The 15,489-nt window shown below is 46.2% G+C and overlaps 1 protein-coding gene and 1 long non-coding RNA gene across 4 annotated transcripts in view; both read left to right on the plus strand.

The window, feature by feature from the left end:
• The window catches only part of LOC115543787 (60 kDa lysophospholipase), a 30,866-nt gene extending 16,682 nt beyond the window's left edge, over positions 1-14,184 (plus strand). For all 3 annotated transcript variants that reach the window (XM_030356359.1, XM_030356358.1, XM_030356357.1), the window contains exons 3-17: positions 1,927-2,038; positions 2,342-2,467; positions 3,172-3,255; positions 3,846-3,972; positions 4,089-4,201; positions 7,028-7,213; positions 7,561-7,674; positions 7,936-8,049; positions 8,768-8,863; positions 9,868-10,031; positions 11,113-11,199; positions 11,737-11,836; positions 12,157-12,214; positions 12,477-12,515; positions 13,090-14,184. In XM_030356359.1, the coding sequence (XP_030212219.1) occupies positions 1,927-2,038; positions 2,342-2,467; positions 3,172-3,255; positions 3,846-3,972; positions 4,089-4,201; positions 7,028-7,213; positions 7,561-7,674; positions 7,936-8,049; positions 8,768-8,863; positions 9,868-10,031; positions 11,113-11,199; positions 11,737-11,836; positions 12,157-12,214; positions 12,477-12,490 (1,495 nt within the window). In that variant the 3' untranslated portion in view covers positions 12,491-12,515; positions 13,090-14,184. The remainder of the gene's footprint in view (positions 1-1,926; positions 2,039-2,341; positions 2,468-3,171; positions 3,256-3,845; positions 3,973-4,088; positions 4,202-7,027; positions 7,214-7,560; positions 7,675-7,935; positions 8,050-8,767; positions 8,864-9,867; positions 10,032-11,112; positions 11,200-11,736; positions 11,837-12,156; positions 12,215-12,476; positions 12,516-13,089) is intronic.
• A 467-nt stretch (positions 14,185-14,651) lies between these two features.
• Positions 14,652-15,202, plus strand: LOC115544298 (uncharacterized). Its single transcript, XR_003976831.1, has 2 exons — positions 14,652-14,701; positions 14,883-15,202. It is a non-coding gene; the product is annotated as an uncharacterized LOC115544298 (long non-coding RNA).
• The last annotated feature ends 287 nt before the right edge of the window (positions 15,203-15,489 follow it).

Raw genomic sequence — 15,489 nt, forward strand, 5'->3', positions numbered from 1 at the left:
GCCTTGCTGAGATTCCTGAGGCACATTGACAAGCTAGTGTATTGGTCAGTGTGTGTGTGTGTGTGTGTGTGTGTGTGTGTGTGTGGGGGGGGGGGGGGGCATGTGACATCAGCCCTCTGTGACAATACAAATAGAGAGGGTTGCAGGTTGTGTGCTAAAGAAGAAGCTTTGAAGAAAAGGCTTCGTGTTTGTGGATGTTGAACATCTCTTGGGGTATCTCTCCATCTGAAAGCTGCCTAAATATGTTGTGCATTGATTCCCAGGGACGGAATTGGTTTAGGCTAATGAATTATCCAGATACTTTATTTGTTGTTTATTGAGAGGCAGGCCACAAGGCCGGCCCACACCCCTAAAACCTTTATCCACTTCTGCCCCCCCCCCCCCCCCCCAAAAAAATAAATAAACGCACGCACAAGCGCAGACACATAAGTTAGTCCTCCATTCATCAGACAGCGGGACATCCTAGCGTCCGTATGCTAATGCTAATGCACTACCTTGTAACACCTTAAGGCTACACTGGCCTGCTTGCAGTTCAGAAAAGGCTTTGCTGAGATTCCTGAGGCACATTGACAAGCTAGTGTATTGGTCAGTGTGTGTGTGTGTGTGTGTGTGTGTGTGTGTGTGTGTGTGTGTGTGTGTGTGGGTCATGTGACATCAGCCCCCTGTGACAATACAAATAGAGAGGGTTGCAGGTTGTGTGCTAAAGAAGAAGCTTTGAAGAAAAGGCTTTGTGTTTGTGGATGTTGAACATCTCTTGGGGTATCTCTCCATCTGAAAGCTGCCTAAATATGTTGTGCATTGATTCCCAGGGAATTGGTTTAGGCTAATGAATCATCCAGATACTTTATTTGTTGTTTATTGAGAGGCAGGCCACAAGGCCGGCCCACACCCCTAAAACCTTTATCCACTTCTGCCCCCCCCCCCCCCCAAAAAAAATAAACGCACGCACAAGCACAGACTCATAAGTTAGTTCTCCATTCATCAGACAGCGGGACATCCTAGCGTCCGTATGCTAATGCTAATGCACTACCTTGTAACACCTTAAGGCTACACTGGCCGCCAGAGAAATAATTGGCGGTTAGCTATTGTTGCTGGTGGCACCAGAAGCTGATCCACAACATATGTTCCAGGGATGCACGTTGGACCTAGGGCTGACTGGGGTATTGTCTGTCGGTCTGTCATTGCAGGTCATTTAAAAAAATAGAGCATCCCCCCCCCCTGCTGTTTTATCTATCCCCCAGACACCCACTGCCTTTCCTATTAAAAAGAGACTCTTCTCCCAGCTGCTTTGCCTGGTAGGTGCCCTCTTTTCCCGGGACTACAGGGCGGGGTTCCCAGTAGGCCCAACCTTAAATTCCACTGAGGAGGGACTTGGATATGTTTATACATGCTGGGCTAGCATGCACTTCCTCATACTAGCAACCAATTAGAGGAGACAGGAGCGAACCTCGGCTGCCCTCGAATGAAGCTGCGCCGCCCTGATGCAAACTTGCACAACAGCCAAACGGCCATCTTTTGTGGCCCGGCCCGGCCTGTTATTTACACAGACGTTGCCACTAAATCGTCCCATGTGCTGTCTCCCGACAGCACATCCACTGTTCGGACTGTGCTTGTTAATGCCTTGGGACCCCCAGCAGATCAAGCAGAAGGGGTTCTGCTGCACAGTCCATCGTTTCTTTGAACATGCTTGGGTTTTCATTTTCCATCCGTTCTCTTAACACTCCCCAGTTTAAGCATCACTCTTCCACCATTAGGATTAACAGACTGAACATATGATTTCCTGTGTGATCCATTACTCCTTTTTGTCAAACTTTTTCATTGTTATGCTGAATATCTGCCTTCGTTGCAACTGCTGTATTTACTTTGAACTTTTTATCGGCTGCGTAATGTATTTGATAATTGCAAAATGTCTACGTCTTTTCACAGGGTGTACAAGGACAATAAACGGGTAGTGTACACCTTTCTAGAGTACAGCCCCTTACTGGATTCCTCCAACATGACGACCGAGGACTGGGCGAAAATCGGAAAGGACATCGAAGTATGTGATGCCCAATTATCAGTTTCTCTGCAGCACATTAATTATCATGCCTTTTGGGTAACGAAATGTTAGTTGAATGAACAAGGCCAGAAAGGTTGTGGATTCAAACCTACCTGTAGGCATCATAGAGCATGATGTTTCATACCCTTCTGCTCATCAATTAAATATAAGGTGAAACATATGAGAAGAAGGCATTACTGGTGCGTGTTGGATAGATGTTTCTGCTCATTGACTAAACAAAAATGTGTTCTCCATAGATTGGTCACCTCATCCTTTTAAACCACCTTATATTTGTCTTGGTAGAAAAACTATGAGGGCTACGATGGCTTTGTGATCCTTCACGGGACGGACACCATGGCCTACACGGCCTCCGCCCTGTCCTTCATGTGTGACCACCTGGGCAAGCCCGTCATCCTCACTGGCTCCCAGGTAACGCCTGCGTTCTGACGAGGTGTGGGCTGACACCACAACAGCCCCTCGATAATGCTATAGGGCCCCAGTAAAGATGTGACAGATAAGTTGCGGCTTCTGATGCAAAACCGCTCTTTTATTATTTTATGACTGTGGCACTTAAATTTCCCTTTGGGAATGAATAGTGCTATGTAGTAGTCTGTCTGTCTGTCTGTCTGGCTGTAGCATCTTATCCTAGCTATATTTGGTGCATACAGGGAATGGGTTAACCTAACTATTGTTAGTGCTTGGTGGCACTTAGTTCTATGAACATCCTTACTGTACTGGCAGTAAGGATATACTGTCGCTATCCTCATCATCATCTTTATCCGCCTATCCGGGGTCGTGTTGCGGGGGCAGCAGCTCAAGTTTTATTTATACTGTCGTTATATATATTGTTTCTCCTTCTTCTGACAAATGTACTTAAAAAAAAGCCGCTTTGGATAAAGTGTCTGCTAAATGCCCTAAATGTCAATGTAAATGTCTGTCTACTTTACTTATGCATCGGCAGGATAGTAGAGTGTGTTGAAAGAGTGAGGGTGTGACATGTCGCATAAGTCATTTAAACCCGGGTAACCAAGGCATATTGTCCCCCGCCTGGTTTGCACATCAGTGGGGTGCGTCACCGATGCGCCACTTTTCTTATGTAATTATTTGATTTGAAGACATAAACTTTCTTCCAGGTGCCAATTTATGAAATAAGGACCGATGGCAGGGACAACCTGCAGGGGGCGCTGCTTTTGGCTGGTCTGTTTCACATTCCGGAGGTGAGCAATAAGAGGCTGCTACTGTTGGCTACTGCATGTAGATACTACATGTAGCTACTGTGTATTTGTAAATATCCATTGTCGGTTGCATTTGAACAGGAACGTTCAAAAAAAGAAACTACTTTTCCCTCCCGTTTTTATTGTCAAACAGAAAATTAGTCATTGTTGTAATTGACAATAGTTTTATGTGGAGGAAAGGCAACAAAAACGTTGTTGACATTCTTGTTTAACGAGATTGTTTGGTAAACGTTGGTGTGTTTCGCAACAGCAGGTGACTATCTCAAACAGGAAGAAGACTGTCAGGGAGTACAACTAGATACTAGGAAGACAATTAAAACTAACTGATCATACTCCCTTTTTTACAGGTGAGATTACAGTTGACAGTTGATATGTTTGACACTATTGTAGCTGAATTCACTAACGAGTGAATGAAACTAAAATATATTAGCTTGAACGAACATCCTTCCCGACAGACGTTTTGTTCATGGCTGCTGTCCTCATCAGAAAGATTGTACTATTATGAATTGTACTATTAAAACCAAATTCCTCTTCAAAATACATTGTTCACCTGTACGTCTCTTCCTATCAAGGTATGCCTGTACTTCCGCAACAAACTGTACAGGGGAAACCGCGTCACCAAAGTGGACGCTGGAAGTTTCGATGCCTTCACCTCCCCTAACCTGTCCCCCCTGGCCAACTTGGACGTGGATATAACAAGTAATGAATGAATAAATGGATGGATGGATGAATGAATGGCTGGTCATGGTGCTTCCTTATCATTTGGATTTCCAGTTGTGGTTATCATGGCGATTTAGTTGCTCTGTCCCCCACAGTCAACTGGGACACGGTGTGGATAGCCAACCGCTCCAACAAGTTCGCCGTGAACACAGAGCTGAACCGCAACGTGGGCCTGCTGAGGCTGTTCCCTGGCATCACCGCGGCAACCGTAAGTCAGCCAGGGAAGAGGGGAGACGGCGGGAGATAGTTACAAGTAGGGAAGAGAGGGAGGGAGGTTGATATACAAAGAGGGAGGGAGAGGGAGCAAGTAGGAGGGAGGGAGGGAGTGGGAGGGAGCAAGTAAGTAAGCCGGAGGGAGGGAGGGAGGGAGATAGAGGGTATGGGAGGAAGATAGAGGGGGAAAGGGATGGAGGTATATATACAGGGAGGGACGGGGAGTCCACAAGGGAGGGAGAGGGGGCGGATTGGAGAGAGAGTGATGCATAGTGTGCACCTCGTGGCCACAGGTAATTTCGTATGTTGTCTCAGGTGGTGTTGAGTCAGAGTCATGAAGTCGTCTTTATGGTTCTTGGTCATCAGTTGGAAATGACTCATTCAGTTTTTTAGTCATTCATTCTCTCACACTCAGAGAGATCAGAAAGGTCATAATAAAACGATTGAATCGAGATGACTCATAGCCTGTCTCTGGTTTGTTTTCATTGGCAACATTAATGACATCGAAAATCATCCAAATACTTTTCCTATTTTGTTATTAGTTTCAAGCCCATTAGTGGGTGAGAATATTCGTTGTCTGTTAAACGAGATTGCACTATAAAATGTAAATTGAAAAACAAACATCATTCATTTTCAAACAGGTCTGCAGTGTTGGCGCCATTCCATTATCTCAATACGTGTGAATTAGTCAAAAATACCTTTTGCTTTTGTCTTCTTTGACATCTATATGTGTACTGCAGAGGCTTTTCTCAGTTATAGGAATACATTTCACTATGATATGACGATGGGCTCCAAACAACACAGGGCTATGGCATGAAGGAAGACCTCCATCTAGCCATGCGTCTGTCTTCTAACGTAGTGGTAGTGGTATTGGTAGTAGTGGTAGTGTCCTTTCCTCTGCAACTTCCTACATAATTTGAGAATAGCATCCATGTTTTACACAAATATTTGCTCTAGAAAGATTTTGTTTTTTTCCTTCCCTGTAATTAGTCGTCTGACCCGTGTTTGTGAACGGCCCGGGTCCCATATTACATTTTTACTTAAAATATAGGCCACCCAGCCTCCGTTTCCACTCAGTCTAATTCGCCTCACCACAGGAGCCCTTCCCCGTTGTAAAGTTTGGTGTTTATGCCTCTAAATCGCCCTGACACCTACTGCAATGGCAAATGGGTATTTAAATCAAATGTTTTTATCTGCCACATTCCTGAAGGACCAGCAGACACCAAATGTTTGTCTTACTGCGTGGCTTGTCACCTGCGCTCAAAAAACAATCCAAGAAGATGCACGCACAATCTGGCCTGTTAGATCCCAGTCTAACACCATAATAATTCCCTCCATTTATTTTTCTAATTTATTTTTGTGTTTTCTGATTTCACTTACGCCAGTACTTCCTGACTTTGCTCGGATGTCCCCAGCAGTCCTTTGGCCCTAGGAAAGTATGAAGTTTGGTTATGGGCCATGACCAATTACCCACTAAAAACCCAGTTGGCCCGGGCATTATAATATTTAGTTTCTCATCCTGAGATGAATAGAGAGTTGCTTTACTGTCTCCGTCTGCTCTCGTTGCCCCCGTCGACCATCAAAAGACCTTCTCTCTGTCTCTCTCTCTGTCTCTCTCTCAGTCTCTCTCTCTATGTCTCCTTCTGTCTGTCTGTCTGTCTGTCTGTCTCTCTGTCTCTCTGTCTCTCTGTCTCTCTCTCTCTCTCTCTCTCTGTTTCTCTGTCTGTCTGTCTGTCTGTCTGTCTGTCTGTCTGTCTGTCTGTCTGTCTGTCTGTCTGTCTGTCTGTCTGTCTGTCTGTCTGTCTGTCTGTCTGTCTGTCTGTCTGTCTGTCTGTCTGTCTGTCTGTCTGTCTGTCTGTCTGTCTGTCTGTCTCTCTCTCTCTCTCTCTCTCTCTCTGTCTCCCTCTCTGCCTGCCTTGGGTCACATTGCTCACTGTACCACAGCAGTTTGCTTTGGGTTCGAAGCGCCTCATTCTGTACGAGAGGCTTTGGGCAAAGTGTATCCGCCTATTGTATTAGCAAATGGTCTTTCCTGCTGGGCTTTTCAGTGTGTCGCACCTGTCCCACTTTATGTTCAGAGTGACGATACAAGCCTAGTTACATTCTTTCTGCTCATGTCTTTGTAAGTTTATGGTCGCCTCCCCCACCCCCTGTTCCTGGCGTTTAGCGTTTTCACCTCCAGATGCCATGGTTACCGGCGGGTAATGAAGTCTCTCGGTGCCAGTCAAGCGTTGACGGGGATGGCAGCAGCACAAGACAACAGCAGATGTGCTTTTAGGAGAGGAGCTGGGGTCACATGCAGGGACGGGGATGGGGGAGTTGAGCCATAATGCTGGTGAGGGGCGGGGAGTTGGGGTTCAGGTTTATCAAAAAGGCCAAATTTTACTTGTGTGTTGAGTTGTAGGTACGCAGCAGGTCTCGAGATCGGGATGCAGTTAGGATTATGCGTCTGTGGTTCTGAGCCTTCTCTGCAGAAATTCCCTTATTCAGTGACATCTGGTGATCTCTTTAACGGGGAGCTGATGTGTCGTACAAAGGAACGTGTGTGAAAACTAATCATAAATGCACCGACAAACCCAGCAGGAAAGCTGGGTTTGAGCAGCGGTGCATCTCAATGACCCCGACTTGTAGTTAGGTTTTCGGAGGGGGGCACATAACCTCTGGGGCTCTTAGGGGCTTTTGCAGGGGACAGAGTGACCGACACAAAGCCCCATGTAGCCTTGACTCCTCCTCGCCCGGCTCATGATGCAACCCGTGTGTCTGGCTGGTTCAGTGGAGTCCATGTATGGCGTGCTCTGACGCGTCTGCTCCGTGTGCGCAGGTGAGGTCGTTCCTGCAGCTGCCCATGGAGGGCGTGGTCCTGGAGACCTACGGCACCGGGAATGCCCCCGACAACCGCCCCGACCTCCTGGCCGAGATGAAGAAGGCCACCGACCGCGGCGTGATCATCATCAACACCACCCAGTGCCTGAGGGGCACCGTGTCCAAGGTCTACGCCACAGGCGAGGTAGGCGCTAGCGTGCTAGCCATCAGAGAAGGGATTCTGCTGAATGGGTCAGGAGTAAATGGTTACAAAATTGTGAATGAATAACAACACAAAAAACTACTATTGGGAAAACAACCAACCAAGGGCGTGACTGAAGTCACAATTGAAAGTGGTTCTTCAATCCTAATTTATTGGAATTTAAAGGCCCTGAACTAACTAAATCCTTACATCGTCCTGTGCAGTTTTTAAATGCAGTCCAAATTTTGTCAAAACTAAAATGAGAGGAATCGTTTGGAGGAGAAGTCCCTAAAATGGCAGACGAGGATAATGAGCCCTTGGATGGTACCCACCTGCCTCCCTCTCCTCAGGTGCTGTATAAAGCAGGGCTGCTGCCCGGCATGGACATGACCCCAGAGGCGGTCCTCTCCAAGCTCTCTCATGTGTTGGCCATTGAAGGGCTGGACCTGCAGACCAAAAAGAAGGTGGGTCTTGCATTTAGATTTACATTCAGGGCATTTAGCAGATGCTTTTATCCACAGCGACTTACAATAAGTACATTTGTTAGAAGAAGGAGAAAAAAATCTATCGCTGTTGGTACAGTAAGGACGTTTGTAGAACCAATTGGCAAGCACTAACAATTGTTAGTCAGTTTAGCCGCATGCCGCCGATGTGGTTGTGACCACTGCTGACCCCACGTTTGCATGCATATCTTCGGGTCCCTGCACGTACCTCACACGGTCCAGATGATGGCCGAGAACCTGCGAGGGGAGATGATGGCAGACCTGGCCAAGCTCAACCTGCGTGACAGCCGCTTCATCCAGGTCATCGCCAAGTCGCTCAGCATCAGCTGCGGGGAGGTCAGTCTGAACGGGAAGATACTTTACGTTTTACGCCCTATGTGAGATGCAGCATGTCGAAAGTTCTGTGTTTTTCAATGAAACGCAAGCCTCTGTCTCCATCAGCCAGGGACTCTGCACACACCACATACGATCTACTTGCAGGTAACTTAAGGCATACTCTAAAATCCACAAGTGTTTAGACGCCACTGGGCATGCTCACGGACTTGGGAGTCTGGGGAACAGTGAGAATGTCATGCCTTCGATGATGATGAGTGCAGGGCAACATTTCAACAAATCATGAGGGAAAGTGTAAGCGGGGTCATTTTTAAATGATTGGAACGCAGCCTAAGCCTTTACTTCTGGATCCAAATGTGCTCAGTGCCCAGCTGCTAGTGTCCTTAACCGTCGGCTGAAAGGTTGATAGCAAGATGACCTGTATCTGACGAAAAGATTTGGGATAAACAGCCAGTGAAGAGCGTGACTAAAGTCACATTTGATGGTGGTTCTTCAATCTTAATTGAATTGAATTCAACGGTTCTGAACTTGCTCCATTCTAAAATTGTCCTGTGCAGTTTCGATATTGGTCGATATTTCAACGGTCGATATTGAAAAGGGGAATACTAGTACCGGTACTCGTTTTCACTGTGTTGCAGAGATAAGATGAGAATAGGATTCGTTGATTGCTCTGTCAAAAGTGACGGATAAAGCTTCCCTGATTTTGGATGCCGTTCCCCAGGAGCTGGTAGCCATCCGCGACGCCCTGACCCCCCCGCTGGCCTGCGCCGCCGCCAAGATCGGAGATGTGGAGGCCCTGAAATCCATCCAGGAAATGGCAAGCAACACTGAAATAAACATGTATAATAAGTCATGTAGCATGCCAGGTAGGGCTGCAATGATAAGTCGATCAAGCGAGAAAATTCATTAAATCTTATTTTGATAGTCAATTTTCAAGTATAAGTATAAAACAATTCATTCCTAAAGCTAGAGCTCTTTACATCCCAACAGTAATCAATACCCCCCTCCATCTAACCTTTCTCTCAGTCTCCTGTTTCATATGCACGCCCATACCCACTGATATTGGCTCATGGAAATCACAGGCCTGAGCCAATATCAATGGGTATGGAAAAAAATAAAATAAAGCAAATGCTCTGGAAAAAAACAGGGAAAATAAATAAATGGCTGGTCTGGGGTTGTCCCAGGCCGGTCTGTCTACTTACCTACCCTGCTACCTGCACACACTCTGCCCATGCACTCATCACGCATGACCAGAGCTTTCCACAAGGCTAGGCAGAGCTATTGCTAAAGCTAGCGAGCGAGTAATGTGTTTCAGGAGAGTCACTTTGGAGGAAGGCCTTCAAAATCAACCTCCAAATTGACTAACCGTACTGGAATGTTGTTTTTGTTGGCTTGTCAGAAAAAGCAAGCACCTTTAAGCCTTCTTTTTGTAGTCTGTTAACTTGTGATGAATTTTGCTTCAACATTTTATTGTCAAAATTTTTAATCTAAAATAATTTATTGACTATGAAAATAATCATTAGCTGCAGCCCTAAGGCCAAGACATTGAACGAAGCAGCTTCACAGTTACACAGATCTACAAGATTGACGCATACAAGATTGATGGTTTGATGTAACTTTATTTAGTCTCTCTCTATAACATTGATCGCCTCTGTTACTTTGAGGGACCTGGAGGCTAAGATCGACCGGGTTTTCATTGATTCCGATGTTCTATCGTTCCTTAGTAAATGTATCTCGCCCTGTCAGCTGTTTTAACTAAATCATAATCCGGTCTTCATCATTTAACCAAAACACTAACGGCAGTCGTGGTGTGTGGACTAGGGGAGTAACCTGAGTGTGGGCGACTACGACGGACGCACACCGCTGCACATCGCTGCGAGTGAGGGCCACCTGAAGGTTGTCCAGTACCTCCTGGACCAGGGGTCCACCATCCACAGCCGGGATCGCTACGGCGACACACCCCTGTCTAACGCAGTGCGCTTTAGGTAAGCCCCGCAATAACGTTTGTGAAGGACTCTGCTTAACTGGCTTTTAACAACCGCCTCTTTTATGTTCTTCGTCATTAACTCCAAGGAGGACGGGCTTCGGAGGAGTTCCTCTTTGAATGTCATTGGGGTACAGAGGTCTTTAAACATTGAACTATTAGAAAGCAATTGGGGTAATTTATTCGATTTATAGCTAAGCCGTTTGATTTGGTGTGTCCCCGTTTTTTTTGCTTTAGTATATGCACGTGTTGGGTGTTTCTGCTGAAGTCACTGAGCCTCAAGGGAGAGCAAGTCTTTAGGGTGTCAGAGCTGGAGCAAGTGGCTGTTGTCCTTTTTTTCCAACGGTTGGCATAGCAAGTATAGACTCGTCTTTTTCTTGGTTGAAGGTTGCGCTCATGCAGTGACACCTACAGTTACCCTGCCTAGGGAAGCGAGGCAGTTCATCACATTCCAGCTTAGCGGGCCTGACCTCCTTTTCTCTTCTTCCACGTAGCACTGTGTGCCCCTTAAAGGAGTGTCAGCCAACGACGAGAGAAAAGAGTCGAGTACAAAAGAGAGGCGTGTCCTCCCAAACCAGTCGGCCCAGCCTGCACCCGGTTTCACACATGATAGAAACTCACGGAGAGTCGGAAATAGATAATTTATTTAAACTCCTCACGATTGTCTACTTTATTATTTTTTTAAAAACAGGTTTCCAAGCGCATCTGGTCATCGTCGGTAAAACAGATCTTACATGCCCTGATCTATTGTATTATGACACCTGTGTGTGTGTGTGTGTGTGTGTGTGTGTGTGTGTGTGTGTGTGTGTTTGACTGTGGGGGCGGAGGACACCTGTCTCCACTTGCCTGGCAATTAATCAAACCTGCGTACCTTTTCCTTTTGTCACCACCACTCAATTCAAAAAGAGCATATGATGGTAGAAGCTGTATTGTCCCCTGTGTTTGCACCTCAACAACACGGACACCTCCCAACAAGTGCATCTTTGTTCTGTCGCAACCCCCTAATAATACTCATTGGTGGCCAATTGTTACTGATGCACAACTCCTACTTTCCCCCTCCACCCCTCTTTGGTCTCCTGCAGACGCAAAGACATTGTGATGGTCCTGCGGAAGGGCGGAGCCCACCTGTCCCGAGAGCAGCTGGCCGTCTCGGGCACAGAGCTGTGCAGGTGAGACGCGCTCAGAGATGGTATGGGGGACAAGCGTTGAAACAACCACCCCCACATTCGTTATCACAGGTACGACCAGTCTCCCTAGTCTGACGCCGAGCCGCAGCAGGAATGCTCCCAGGCAGCATAATTGCGGCTCTCTTCATCTCCAGCATCTCTCTCTCTCCCTTGCCCCCATGCACGTAGAGCCTGGCTCCTCCGTATGGCCCCCTCGCTCGGGTCGCTGGACCTGTCGGCTCCGTCACGGTCCCGTTGCTATCGTGCTGCGTTACAACATGTCCTGTAAAACGTGTTGGTTTAAGATCTGATACGGGGCCCGCGACGTGCCCAACGATTGATTACCACGTCGCCAATCATGAAGTGCTTGCACTACTTCCATTTCACTGTCGTTTACAAAATATAACAAATGCATTCCCTTCTCTGATGCTTACTTGCTGGTTGATATGACTGCAGCGGTTTAAATATTCAGGTTGTTTAGTGGAGCGGTGGCTGTACGTCGAGGGCTACTTTGACCTCTGATACCTTGTGAGTTTTTAGCCTAGCGGCTAACGGAGACCTGGATGGTCTGCGGATCTGGAACCTAGCCGGGGCCGATCTGACCACCCCCGGGTATGACGGACAGACGGCCCTTTCAGTGGTTAGTACAGGAGTCCTTTTACGTTTCCTTCTCCTCCGTTATTCCTAAAAACAACCCTCTTCTGCACTTATTGTATGTTGTACGTCCTGGCACTTCAAAACAGTACGTAGCATCATGTAGCGTCTATACTACTTATCTTTGTTGTATATATCGGGAATGGGTTTGGCCCTTGGTTCTATGAACATCCTTACTTTACAGCCAGTGAAATATTGTTTCTCTTTCTTCTGACAAATTTACTTGTAAGTAAGTCGCTTTGGATAAAAATGTGGAGGAGAACCATCTTGTGTTTCAACATGACAATAACGTGTTCGTCCTTCCAGGCAACGGGGGCTGGCAAGTTGGAGGCCGTCGCGCTTATTAATGAGTGCCAGGGATCAGGTGGGCCCTGATTCCAGGATTAGCCACTCTCTCGCCACTGCCCCCCCCCCCCCCCTCCCACACACACACACACACACACACACACACACACACACACACACACACACACACACACACACACACACACACACACACACACACACACACACACACACACACTCCTGAGACACAAGGCAAGCCAGTAAACCCACTGAACTTTAGTGTGTTTCTCTGGTCTCTCTGGCATCAACTCTTGTCTGTCTTGTCTTGTCTCCAATTCCAGGACAAGTAGGATGATGGTAATGATGGTGACGGGGGTGAGGTAAATTATATTCACTTTCTATGTGTATAACCCATGTGATTGTCCTGTATCTGGATTCTGACCTCCCTTGCACGTTCATGCTCTTTGGAATCTTCCTTTGACTCCCTTAAGGATTTTTGTTATTGTTCCTTTTTCCCCTCCTTCTGTGTGAGAATTGTTAAGCTCTCGTTAGTCTCATTTGTGGTTATATCCCTACATGTGTATGGAGGGCAAAGGTTCTACACTTTTGTATTGATGAATTTGAGGTCTTGGTTGACCATTTTTTTGTAAAAAAAAAAAAAAAAAAAGTTAATTGTTAAAAGTTAAGAAGATTGTTATTTATCATTGGGACCATGTTGTTAATCCTACCCCACCATACCTACTCCTGCGGGGGGCTGGATCTCCTGGAAATGCCTGCACACCTCAAACCTGTGCAACCTGCTGTCCCTGAAAGCTGCCTATCTCTGTGTGCACGTGTACATGCAGTCAGAACAAAGCAGCCATAGTCCTCCGAACAGGCAGCCTCTGCTCCCCACCGTCCCCGACCCCCCTGTACCCCATTCTAAACCCATCTCCTCTCGCCCTCCTCCCTCAGAGGGGGATCAAGCCCAGCGCCCCCCCGGAGGGATGCTAGACCCGGGAGGGCTCCTACGCCAGCCAGGCTCACTCATTGCCCTCCCCTGAGCGCCGCCATCACCTCCACTCCAAAGATCCAGCGAGTCCTGCCGCTTCAGCGCTTCCTCGTTTCCTTTGTCACGCGCATCTCCGTACGCCACCAAACACGACCCTGCGGACCTTTATTTCTGGCTGCACTTTAACCCGATGTTATGTGTGTGTGTTGTTTTTTTATGATCATCTATTGTATGTTCTTGTAAATTTTGTTTTACCACGTGTCTGTACAAGGCAATCAGGGAATCTGCTGTCAATGGCTCAAAAAGATGAGAACTTGATGAAGAAATTGACGCGCTTTGTCTGGGAATCTGTATCCCACCTGCTGTTTAAGACATCCGCTGTCCAAAGACCGTCCCATATGGGGGTTTATGAATTAATGTCTGTCGTTAGTTTGTGTTAACTTATTAGAATTGAATACGAGATTGAATCGTTGAATATTGTGAAATGGAAAGACAGCATATACATGCAAACGTCCACTTCGTCTATCTGGTATTTGCTGATTCGAAAACGTGTGTGTGTGTGTGTGTGTGTGTGTGTGTGTGTGTGTGTGTGTGTGTGTGTGTGTGTGTGTGTGTGTGTGTGTGTGTGTGTGTGTGTGTGTGTGTGTGTGTGTGTGTGTTTGTGCTTTATTAAATGGCTACACTTGCACTTGAGATTCTTGAACGTTTGTATCCGGCCTTCGGTATGCTTCTGCTGAACTAATTGCGCACTGTGCTAGACTTCTGGACTTTAAACTGAAGAGGAGTTGTTATAATTGCAGCGCTTCATTAGCACTTTTGATCATTGTTTGTACCCAAAGCCAATGTTAAAGTAGTTAACTTGAATGTATTCTTCTAAAGCAATCAATTAAGGATTGTGGGAGTTTTTTAATTGCTATCAAACAAAACACACAGTTATTCAGGGTTTCGGTAAGGGTTTTGTGTCCCTGTCATATCAACTATGTTTAAATGCTGTTCCTCTTTGATTCGAAATGAAATGCATGAAAAACCTTTGATAAATACGTCCCATGCTAAATAAATCTCCTGTAATCAATGGTGAAATGTTGTGTTCACATAGAGCAGCTTTAATAAAGACAACCAAGCCATGAAGGTAACAGTATATTTAGATATCGCTTGATCGGTACTGGATGAATCTCTACACATTAAAATGTAACGAGAGTCCCACTAAGGAAACGTGACTCAACCATCACAGGGAGTGACGCAGACCGTCACTACTGTAAGGTAAAAGGAACGGGAAAGCCTCGTTACTTTTGATCTCAACAGGCTACAAAGCACCTTCTGACGAAAATCAGCCATGGATGATTTTTGTATGCTCCAAAAGCTCAGATAAACTCAGATCGCAGTATTTGCCATCCCGGGCTTCAGGGCGGCTTCAGAGCTGCTCTCCGGTGGAACCCAGCTCATCCGGTTCAACCTGCACGGGCCTCATTCCTCGCTGAATGCAGGACTTGTATGAACCTCCACTATATAAAGAGTCGCAAGGCGTTAAAGTCACTCAGTCTAGACACGGACCGCATAACGAAGGATCTCCGCCAGGTGAGTGCTTTACTTCAGGTTTAGAACTAGTGGATTAAGGTCGTGACCTCTAGATATATAGCTGTGTTGTAGCCAGGGTTGTGTTGATCTGTTGTGTGCATCTATTCAATTTGATTTTAGTTGTATTTTTTGCCTGATTTTATACGTGATTTTATACTCTGTATTTTTCTTTATGATGAAGGGACTTTGAGAAGAGAGCTGCAAGTCTTACGCCACTAAGAAGATTCTGGAGTCTTGTTGATTAAGTGGTTCTTAACAGTTCAACAGTTCATTTCCAAAATTGTGAAATGTTTAGGACCACTTAACCAATCAGACAATTGCTTCGAGTAATAGCTGGCGACCTGTGGTTTAGGAAAACCCCATCGTCACATGTCTGAGGCCTACGGACACGAGCACTTTTTACATTGACTTGAATTATCTTCTGGAGCAGGCTGAGCAACTGCTACTGAGTTTGTATTGGATTGTAAATTACTGGACCAACAATAAATCGACAAAGACTAATGCAAGCGTCGTTTTCCTCATTTTGATTGAATGATTTTGCTTTCACCTATGTCTCTGTTATTATGCCCCCTTGTGTCTTGTGGTCACAATACCAGTTGCAGTTCTATCGTTTTAAAGCCATCATTGTTCAAACTGTAGTTCAGCTGAATTTCTTTCTGCATTGAGTGTAACCTTCTTTCCTCTCTGATCGTACTGATGTTGCTGTTCATATTTTACTCACTAAACATTGGGATTGTTAACCCGCCCCGACAGAAAGACGTTTAGCTTCTGTCCTAGGCCCGTATCGG

This window comes from Gadus morhua, chromosome 5 (genome assembly GCF_902167405.1).
Source record: "Gadus morhua chromosome 5, gadMor3.0, whole genome shotgun sequence".
In the NCBI taxonomy this organism is placed as follows: Eukaryota; Metazoa; Chordata; class Actinopteri; order Gadiformes; family Gadidae; genus Gadus; species Gadus morhua.